This window comes from Phalacrocorax carbo, chromosome 9 (genome assembly GCF_963921805.1).
Source record: "Phalacrocorax carbo chromosome 9, bPhaCar2.1, whole genome shotgun sequence".
Taxonomy (NCBI): domain Eukaryota; kingdom Metazoa; phylum Chordata; class Aves; order Suliformes; family Phalacrocoracidae; genus Phalacrocorax; species Phalacrocorax carbo.
The window spans coordinates 34,558,078-34,569,242 of NC_087521.1; the positions used below are offsets into that span (position 1 = coordinate 34,558,078).

Sequence of the window (11,165 nt, forward strand, 5' to 3'; positions counted from 1 at the left end):
TCACAGCTCTGACTCCCCATTTATTCTCAGCCCTGCAAAGCAGAGCAGGCTCAGGGGAGCTTGGGAGATGGTTATGGTTCAAGTAAAGCCCATGAGAGCATCCTAATTTCTCTAGCCCTTCCACAGGATGGAGGAAACCCCTGTGGATAGCCCTACCAACGGCAGGTGAAAGGTTCAAAGAGGTAAAAATCACAGCCGGGAGAGATGGCAGTGCTCGGCCCTGCTCCCTGATGGGTGGCACCTGCCCCTTGGGGTTAAAGCCGGGCCTAAGGGGGTGGATGGGGGGCCTAGGTGGGCGGCTGGGCTCATGGACGGCGCGTCGCTGCTGGAGCGGTACCTGGAGCGGTGCGGCGGGCAGGTAAGGAAGGGAAAAGGGGGGAGGAAGAAATAAAGACAACCCAAAAAAACCTTAACTTAAAAAGCTGCGTTGGCCGGGAATCGAACCCGGGTCAACTGCTTGGAAGGCAGCTATGCTCACCACTATACCACCAACGCCGCGCTGAAGGCTGCTACCGGCCTGCGCCCCAAGTGCATCGCACTGGGCTGGGGTGCGCGGGGGGCTCTGCTGCCCTGCGGGGTCCCCTCTGCCCCGGGCCGGCACCTCCAGCCGGCCCTGAGCAGGGGAGCGGCGGGCTGTAGCGGTCCGGCGCTGCTGGCAGCACGGAGGAGCCCTGGAGGGGCTCTCTGCTGCGGGACGTCGGTCTTACCTGCTGCAAGGGGGGTGCTGCTGCCTCTACACTCGGGCCATGGAGTGCTGCAAGAGCTAGCTTGTGTTCTGGGGTGTGTTGGCACTGAGGGGTGCCGGAGGCTCAGATATCTTCATGCTCGTTGGTAAATGTTTGCAAAAAATCTCTTTTTTTGTGTGTGTGTGTTTAGAACAGCTCTCCTGGTCTTGGGTGGTTGTAGAGACAATAGGGTGAGGGACTAGGGGAGGGCTGGACTCCACAGCTGAGCATCGTCTTCACCAGGGAACACAATTTCTTTACTTGCATCTTGTTGTAAACTACTTTCAGCTCAGAAAATGGGTTTAGCACAGGGTGTTTTAATCCAGAGACCTCCCAGTGGCAGTCAGTAAAGCCCTTTGAATACAGCCCTGTAAAGTACATAATGTGGTGAGGTATAACCAGGGTTTTACAAATGCTACTGAGCTTTTTGTATTTCAGACTTGTTGGGATGCTTGATAATAGCAGATGTGTGAGATATCACTGCAGAAAGAAAAAAAATCTAAGCTGGTTGCTTAAAGCAGCTGGATTTGATTTACGTGGACCTGGGTTGCAGGGATTCCTGCAGTGGAAGTAAAAACGGCAGTTTCCCCTCAAGCTGCCCCAAGCGTAGTGATCTCAGACAGGATCTATGTGTGAAATCTCCTTCCTGGAGCTGCTGGGAGATGTCCAAAGCTATGCAGTTGATGGGGCCTTCGGTGAAGTTAATTAACCTAGAGTCTATAGCAATAACCCTTGGCAGCCAGCCCAATACAAACATGGTCTTGTGCCCCCTTTCATAGCCTCTGAGCATCTGTCTAACAAGAAGGCAATCTTCCCCAGCACTTAACCCTATAAGGGGTTTTTCCCAGACAAATTATATGGAAACCTGATGAGAAAGGAAGATTTGCTTTCTGTTTCTATCTACTTTATGCATTTTACTTTCCGTTGCTTTTCTTGATTAGTTGTTCAATGTTTCCAGCCTTACATACCCCTCACTTCTCCATCACCTTCCTTCTTTAAGCTGTGCCACAAACTGTCTGCTTTACCTCTGTTTTTTTAGTATTATATTTCATGTTCCCTGATGCCCCTAGAATGATGTGTAAGTAGTCCTACAGGCTCGCAGTGATGAGGCTTCTTCTGTCCCATGTTTCCTGCGTCAGGGTTCACACTAAACTTTCCTAATTACCTCCTGTACAGCTAAGCCTTACTCCACTGGAGGTCTTGCAGAGACCGTGCCTTCCTTCCCCTGTTGCTATCTTGAAAAATATTTGTTTAAAACAGATGTGTTTTAGTTATTCCTTAGTATATTGTTATTTGTTAATGGTTAAACATTTGTATCTGACCTCTTAATTCTCAGACGGTGCTGTTGGACCCTGTTTTCCAAAGAGCCACAGGGTTAAGGAGTACCTGCATCTAGAAGGCAGTTTCAGAGTTTTGAATGTAGGTGTGTTCATGATGCTTTCAGAGCTTGACCTGATCGTGTCTGTATTCAAGGCAGTAAGGGTTCTCTGGGAGGATTTGTCACTTATGAGTCTTTTCCAAGTTGTTTGCAGGCAAATATACTGCAAAGTAGGAGCAGAGACCTCCTGTGTGCGTGGCTGTGTCGCTAAGTGAGGTGATTAGCAGAGGACATAGAGCACGACTAGCTCAGGGCTGAAAAGCATTGATCTGGAAACCCTGCTCCCACTGGAGCTTGAGCAGTTGCTGCCAATGCGAGGCCTGCCTTGTGCACTGTTCCCTGTTCTGATTTGGACTTTTCAAGTCCTTTTGGCTCTCAAGCCCCAAAATGCCTAAATGAATGTAAAACCTCTTGTAGGGATCATCTAGTCCAAGCCATCACCTGCTGTGGGTATTGGCAGAAACAGCATTCTTGGAAGAAGCTTTCTGCTCACTAGAGGCTTGTGCCCTAACAGATAAGGGAATAAATCCTTTCCTGAACTGTTGCCTCCTCAGTATTATGATGCCTTTTAAATAACTTTTATTAATAAATAGCTGATAAAGAAGGGCATTAGTATGCAAGAACTTGCTTGCAGATATGTTGCATGCTTGAGCTGGGAAAGAAAGTTGGCTCTGCTGACTGTGTCTTGCTTAAATTAGTCTGGTGACCTCCAGTAGCTGAAAGAATAAGCTGCTTGTGATTCTGTGAGCTGCTGCCCTCTGTTGCACAAATCCAACACAACACTGACACTGTCCTCTGGTAGCAGGGAGAGGGAATAATAATATACTGAATGGGAGTTAATGGCAGCTGTCTGTCTTAGAAAAAACTCCCGAGTAATTATGTTATGTGCATACCTGAGGCACAACAAGGGCTGTGAAGGGCCAAGTGCCCACATTGTTCCTCCAGTCACTGCTGAAGGTATACAGTATTTCTCAGTTGGTGGTGTTACAGGAGTACCCTAGACTGCCTTTGAAGTGTGGTGGGAAAATGCACATCTCCACTGTAGAAGTTACCTGGATTTTTATATGCTGATAGACAAGTAAATGACAAGCTTTCAAGTCTTAAGACAGTTCTTTGCTATAATATGTATGGGGGGAAATTATTTCAACTTCCTCCTTGAGTAGGAGATGAATCTTAATTTAGTCTCTCAGTTAATAATACAAGATCCTTAATGACACTTTTTCTTAATGCAAGGATGACGTCTCAACTAGTCCTCAGCTGTTTACTCCCATGAGCCCTTATGATGTAGACCTTCCTGTTCAAGCAACTGAAGATGTGTTGTTCAGTTCTCAATTTAACCAGCCCAAAGAGCTTCCAACAGACTTCTCCTCTGTGGATCTCAGCTTTCTCCCAGATATTACCCAAGATAACAAAGAACAAAATCCTTCTGAAGATGGTCATGAAATGCAAAAAGAGCTTGATGGGTCAACATCGAGAAACGAGGACAGCAGTATCTTCCCGGATGAAAGCAGCTCGTCATATCCAGATGCAATTCAACCATCTCCTGGAGCATCTGACATGTATCCTACTCTGACATCAATGGCTCCTATGACCCCAGTGACACCTACATCGGAAAGCTCTGGCATAGTTCCTCAGTTACAGTAAGTTTATGTATTATATAGGTAGCATACATAATAGTCATAGTTTTGCTTAAACTGCAAGGTACTGCTCTGACTTCTCACCTAGAGAACATAACAAGCATGGTTTGCTCTTAAATAAGCCCACCCAAAAAACTAGAGGGGCAGTTATTCCTCTTTGAGGAGAGGTGGAGCAAATGAACTGACAATATTGCAATACAAAAATATAAATGGCACAGAATAATACCCAGGTTAGCAAAAACAAGGGAGAGCTGACTTGATAAATATGGTGGGTGAGTGAGTATCTGAAATGCCTCTGGCTTGTTAAGGGGGAAAAGTCTCTTCTGGGAGACAGGAGAGGAAGTGTTTGGTAGAAATTATTTATATACAGTATGTGTTGCCAGTTACTTCAGTCTGTAGAATGAAAAGATAAATAATACTTGAAAAGGAGGATCTCCTTCAGCAAGGAGAATGTTAGGGATGACAGCAGGCTCCAGGGGTTTAAAGATGCCAGTCTGCTTTTGAGTGCAGAAATGCTCTGAACTGAGCAAGGGAAAGGGGCGTGAAAAGAAGCGTGAGAAATTCTGGCCTTGTTAAAAGATCCTGCCCTGATAGAGCAGCTATGGAGTAGGTTATACCTGTAGAGAATAACATGCCCTTATTACCTTAGGAGTGCTGTAGTAACTCTGCAAACACTCTGTAATGATTCAATTCAAAGCTGTAAAAGACTTCAGTGATGTAGTTATTGGAAGACTTAGTATTCAGGGACTAATAATTTCCTACCTTGTTATATCTCAAACTGTAATTTTGGTATTGAATTACTTAAGTTTTGCCAAAAGTAGCTTAATGCTAGAGTGGGAAAGACGCAAGCAGGAAATGAGTTGATGGCAATTATTAATTGGTGTGTGAATTCACATTAAGCTAACAATGTTGGGGGCTGGCTCTGCAGTGACTTCTGCAATAAGAAAATTCCTCTCTCATTCCTCAGGAATATAGTGTCAACTGTAAACTTGGCTTGTAAACTAGATCTGAAGAACATAGCTCTGCATGCCAGAAATGCAGAGTATAACCCAAAGGTAAATCTTAAGGACTCTTAAGCTTACCCCCTTGCTCCCCTTTCACAGTGCTGCTGGAGTCTAACATGCAGATTCACCATAAGCTTTGTCCCTTTTCTGATAGCACTGTCTTGACCCATGGGAGAAAGTCATAAAATTCTGCAACTTGGGCCTGCTGAATTAAAAGAAATATAGGGGACCAGAAGGAGATGTTTTACTTTGAATAAAGCCCTAGCAATGAGATGTTACCAAGCTGTTCAAGAAAGGAGATGAACTCATAGAATCTTTAAGGTTGGAAAAGGCCTCTAAGATCATCAAGTCCAACCCCCAACCCAACACCCCCAGGCCTCCTAAACCATGGCCCCAAGTGCCACATCTGCATGTGTTTTGAACCCCCCCAGGGATGGTGACTCCCCCACCTCTCTGGGCAGCCTGTGCCAGGGCCTGACCACTCAGTAAAGCCATTTTCCCTCATATCCAACCTAAACCTCCCCTGACACAGCTTGAGGCCGTTTCCTCTCGTCCTGTCACTGGTGACTTGGGAGCAGAGACCAGCCCCCCCCTCACTCCAGCCCCTCTCAGGCAGCTGCAGAGAGCGAGAAGGGCTCCCCTCAGCCTCCCCTTCTCCAGGCTAAACCCCCCCAGCCCCCTCAGCCGCCCCCCAGCACACTTGTGCTCCAGACCCTGCCCCAGCCCCGCTGCCCTTCTCTGGACACGCTCCAGCCCCTCAAGGCCCTTCTTGTCCCGAGGGGCCCAAACCTGAGCCCAGCATTCGAGGTGGGCCCTCCCCAGTGCCGAGCACAGGGGCCCCATCCCTGCCCGGCTCCTGCTGGCCACACCAGGGCTGACACAAGCCCGGGGGCTGGTGGCCTCCTTAGCTGCCTGGGCACTGCTGGCTTATGCTCAGCCACCACCCCCAACCCTTTACCCTCAGGTGGTAAATGAACACCTAATAAAAGCAAATGCGTGCTGTGTTGAGCTTTGACAATTCTTGAAAGAATTAACAGAAATACAACATTGGCTAAATCCTTCAGCTGGACTGTGAGGTCTTCCTTCAAATTTGTAGAGGTTTGCTGCTGTGATCATGAGAATCAGAGAACCAAGAACAACAGCCCTCATCTTCAGTTCAGGAAAAATGGTCTGCACAGGAGCAAAAAGGTATCTTTTTGTTCTTCCTTCCCTTTAAAGGTCTGGGTCTTGCAGCTATGCCTATATTCTGATGAAAAATGTCAGAAAACCTTGTTTAAACTGTCTAGCAAAGGGCTGTCATAACTGCAAGAAAAAAAATGAAGCACTGGTATTGAAAAATGTCTAGTTTTCTTCATGATGGCAGTTTAGTAATTACTGAACCAACCGCATGCTTCTGTCCCTGAATATAGATTGAGCTCAGCAGACATCAGCAGAAAAGCTGCTAAAATGCCCAGGAATTGTTAAGGGGTTATTTGCATTTCTCACTGATTTTAAAGTGAATTAGGACATAACTTGTGTCTGTCAAGTTTCTCTTCAGTGTCTGTGTTCACCAGTCAACATATTTGCCTCTAGAGAAGCAAAGATTATGTCTGTACTTTAAAGCTCTTTTCCTCAAGTTCATCAGCTGCCTTGATTTTTTTTTTTCTCTCCCTAAACTCAGTGAGATAATGCATTAACTTGCAGCTTAGGAGACCTCTTCTCCAACCCCTGCCACCATCCCAAACTAGCTAGATGATTGTAGTAGTGTCTGCAGCCTACCTCTTGGATTGGCTCTGAGAAGCTGTTGTAAGGAACTGAGAGAGAACCCTCTGAAGAGGAGAACTCCTGGGTGATGCAGTGGAGTCCAGTGTGCTCAAATAGACCACAGCGAAGTGAATGACAGAAGTGCCTTTTTCCTTTCAGCAATCTGAAATGGTTCTGGGGATGGAGGCTTGCTATTTTAAGCAGTAGCATTTTTTTTTCCGGAGGACAGATGAGCATGGTGGTGGCTGTAAACTGACTTCCAGCTTGAGAGCAGAAGAAAGCACTAATCAAAGCTGCTTTCTCCTTCTGCTCTTCCTTCAGCGAAGAGCAATCACGGCTCGCAGCCAGGAAGTATGCGCGTGTGGTGCAGAAGCTTGGGTTCCCTGCCAAGTTCCTGGACTTCAAGATACAGAATATGGTTGGGAGCTGTGATGTGAGGTTCCCCATCCGGCTGGAAGGCTTGGTTCTAACTCACCAGCAGTTCAGCAGGTATATGGAAGTCAGAGTTACAACCCCATGCAAATTGGAGCAGTGCCTTTGTAAGCTGCAAACAGGCCCAAATTCTGAGGCTGTACAAGCCTGGCACAAGAGTAATTAACTGGATATTGAATATCGAGCGTGTCTTTTGCTCACCAAAAGACATGCTCACTGGTTCAGCAAGCAGGAAACAGCTGTAGATGTGATGTGTGACAATAAAGATAGTAAGGTTTATCTTCTGTAATAACTTCTATTCTGAGTGGGGCATAGGCCAAAATAGCCCTCATCTTAATTGCCAGGATGATGTACAACAGTAAAGTAAAGCTTCCAGTGCTTGAAACAGTGACACAATTAAACAGTGAAAGGCTCTGCGAAATTACCCTCCTGTGTGGTGTTCACTGCTTCCTCCTTGCAGGGCACCATAAACACCAGCTTTAGAAACCTTGCAACTGAGAGCATAGTGCACAAGTGTTCAGTTGCTTCTGGGGTAAACTGGAGACATGTTAGAGCTGGGTGAGATGAAGGGCTGAAGAACTGCGAGGATCTTCTAGGTTCTTTGCTCTGTTGGTTAATGAAGAGGTTCTCTTTTGTAAAAGCTTTCTTTCTGAATATTGTGGTTTGATACAGTCTTTGTTGCTGTATGTCAGCAGAGAAATATGCACCGGCTATTTTCCTTAATCTGAGCAGTGCTGGTGATCAGGATTTTACTAGTCCCCTGTTACTGCCAAGTGCAATATCAAACCTTGGTGGGTATCTTTCTTCACTGCAGACCATGTCAACAAGAAAGTAACCAGTCTTGATTAAACACTTCATGCTTTATTTGAGCAGCTCTTAAGCTACTTGAACCTGGTCTATGCCCTTGCTCCATTGTGAACCTTTAATACTAAGCAGGCCACTTAACTCCCATCAAAGCAGATGCTTATCTTCAAGGATAAGGCTCCTAACCTCCAGGCATGAAGTCAGACTCCAGCTGCAAAATACATAACTGAAAACAGTGTTTTTCTGGGATATCGCTTCGGTTCTTTCTGTCTGGATTTATGTTAGCCATTATTTTGAAAGTAAACCTCTAGTTGAGCGATGGGTGTGCTGTGCCTTCACGATGGGCTTGTTCAAAACTAGTCATTGCCATCACTGAGGAAAGGATGAAGATTTCAGCACTGACAAAATCAAAATCCAGTTGTCTTTTATTTGCACTGCATGTAATATTTTGCATTTAATTTGAGGACTAAATATATATTAAAGATTCACTTGGCTGTCATCTTGTCTTAGTCACACAAGATGCTTCCTGATAAGGGCTCTTTGCAGACTACGAAGGATTTGAGTACTGTTTGAAGATTACAATAGTGGTTTCAATGCTATGGAAAATCAGATTTGGAAGTGGCTCAGAAGTCTTTAAGCATGAAGAACTCCTACCAGCTCCAGCTGGGATTACCAGGTTTCTCTTGAAGATGTCTAAACCTGGCCTGCCTTCCTCTGGGTAGCTAGCTAAAATCTGTGGGTTTAATTACTCTATTGTTAGCATAACTAAACAGCACTTCATGCGTGCAACACTGAAATGGTACTTGCATTTTACTAATCTTAACCTGCTTGCTTTGAAACAGCTATGAACCCGAGCTATTTCCTGGCCTCATTTATAGGATGGTCAAACCAAGGATAGTGTTACTTATCTTTGTGTCGGGAAAAGTTGTACTGACTGGTAAGTGGTCTTCCTCTGTATATCTATAATCAAGTGCTATCGCATCTTCTGAGAAAGCATTTAAATTGAACATAAGCTAAACTAATATCTTGCCACAGTAAAGCTACTCAGTGATCTTTCTAATGCCCACTGCTGCTTATCTGTGTTCCGCAGAGAACAATATTGGTATTGTTGCACTAGAATCTCCTATTGCTTCATATACTGTCTCCAATTTCGATGTTGTTAAACCTGAGTATCTTTATTTTATTCAGAGCATAATGCCATGTGTCAATGTACAGAATCCCAACAGGATGCCGGCATGCTAGTAACTACTCAGTCACTTAAATACAAATATCCCAATAAGCAATTTAAAATCGCTTGGACAGGAAGCAAATTACTTAAAACACTTCACTGACTACATTTATTAGGGATTATTAGAGGAAAGGGTGGAGATCTAAGAAATTGTTCCAGAGTGTTTGGCAAAACATTCATGAGACAAAAGCCTTGCTGCCTAAGTGTGTTCAGCAGGTATCTGTACCCCAGATCCTGTGCTAAAGAAGTGAATTCCTGAGTGCGTGTTCCTAATGTGTGTTTTTGTAAAGCTCATTAAAATACTTTTGTTCAGATGTATTGAAAAGTAAATGGTATTTGTTCCCAGAGGACCTGAATGCTGTATGTATATTCACAACACAGCTCCGAGGTATGTGAAAGACAAAAGAGAAGTACCTGCCTTAGCCAGAGATTCTCAGAGTGGTAAATCAAGAATGAGCTCACTAACTGAAGAATGGGGCTAAGCTTAAAATGCTTTCCCCTCAATGTTCCTCCACCTATACTTGTACTTTTGGGTACGTTATTTGCAACCCCCTTGAGTGTGCGGGAGGCCCAGAAGGACTAAAGCAAGTCCTTGTCTAAATGCTGGGCCTAACTGTAATGACAAGACTGAATTTGCTGAGCTGTGAGGGTTGTTTTCCCTACTCAAGGAAGTAACTTTACTTTTGAAAGTGTAAGTTGCAGTAATGCAGATGAATTAATCCTGCCCAAATGTGTTCTGAGGGGAAGGTTTACACATCCATCCCGAGTGCCGCTTCACCCAACTGCTAGTTCATTGAAACAAGTTTTTCTTGTAGCTAACGTTTATTACACTAGCATGGTAGTGTCGCTGGCAAGGAATGTCCCTGCCTACTGCAATACTGTTGGTGTACAAGGCTTGGCATTAAAGATTTGCTTGCAGCAAGACAGAGAAGGCTGGCCTTGAGACCACAGGTGTCCTAACAACGCTTAAAAATAAAAAAGCTTTTCAGAACTAGAAGAGGGGAATCCTCAAACTGTGGATCAACTTCCAGTATTGGAATAAATGTTTCTATCTTTCCGCTTTATCAACAGGCAGAGCGGTTACTGTTAAGCAGATAATACCATGGTTGTTCTCTGTTGCTTTTTCCTTTTTCAAAGCCCGTGTTTGCACCTATCAAGAGTAGCCGACTGCTGTTTTGGTTCCACAGATCAAACAAAACTAGTCTAGTCTTAAAGCAAAGCAAGCTAGGAATTGTTCCTTGTGAGGCAGCACCAGTATAATAGACATTATGCCTTAAAGTAATATTAACTCACTCTTAAGGTTGCTTTTAAACTCCTGTGTCTCTTCATGGTTTGTAATGTTATCATTAGGTTTGAGTTGCATTCAGTTATTCTCAACACTTAATTCTTAACCTGTTTTTTCTAAATGCCTTTCTAGGAGCAAAAGAACGTTCTGAAATCTATGAAGCATTTGAGAACATCTACCCCATTCTAAAAGGTTTCAAGAAAGCATCATAACATGGCCCATAAAGCAACTAAGAATAATGTGTGGGTTTGTATTACTATGCACGGAACAGTAGCAAGGGTATTCCTAGACCCAACTGTATGGTTGTGGATTATTAAGCAAATGATGCTATTCAGAAAGGCATCAGCATTTACAGCATTCAGCAGCTTGTGAAATGGGGTGGTTTTCTTGCTTTCAGATTAGCTGTCTGTAATCTACTTGAGTTCTGACAACTTCTGTCAAACTGAAAAAAAAAAAAGCTGTCAAATGAATGTACTTTTAATAGAATGAACGTTAAGGTGGCACTTAAAAGTATTTTGTAATGGGAAATGATGTGTCTTTTCCCCTGTTGAAAAGGTAAATCACCATTGCACTTCAAACTAGCTTTAAGTGTACTAAAACCTAGCTCCTGCAATGTTGTTATTCTCATGTTGAAACTCAAAATACATTTGTCTGCAATATAGCTTACAAAATCCAGCACGACTTGACTTCAGCATTTTGGAGACAGTGATTGTAGAGGATGTATACCAAATCCCTCTGATCCTACTGGTTGGATAAACTCTTGTGTGTAATGCTCCCTTCAGAGTAGACATTCAAGGCCCCTGACAGTGCTGGAACATACCTAGAAAGTCTGTGGGCAGAGGGATAACTAAGCAAATTATCTAATTTGTCATTAACACAAATTAGTTTTTAACAAAATGGTACCCACTTATAGTACTGAAGTCTCATCA

The 11,165-nt window shown here is 44.2% G+C and overlaps 1 protein-coding gene and 1 non-coding gene across 2 annotated transcripts; one reads left to right on the forward strand and one right to left on the reverse strand.

The window, feature by feature from the left end:
• Positions 1-307: 307 nt before the first annotated feature.
• On the forward strand, positions 308-10,448 carry TBPL2 (TATA-box binding protein like 2). Its single transcript, XM_064460009.1, has 7 exons — positions 308-358; positions 3,337-3,743; positions 4,708-4,795; positions 5,841-5,932; positions 6,809-6,976; positions 8,566-8,660; positions 10,369-10,448. Exons 1-7 carry the CDS (start codon positions 308-310, stop codon positions 10,446-10,448), a joined length of 981 nt encoding a protein of 326 aa, XP_064316079.1.
• TRNAG-UCC (transfer RNA glycine (anticodon UCC)) lies at positions 424-495 on the reverse strand. Its single transcript has one exon. It is a non-coding gene; the product is annotated as a tRNA-Gly (tRNA).
• Positions 10,449-11,165: the final 717 nt, after the last annotated feature.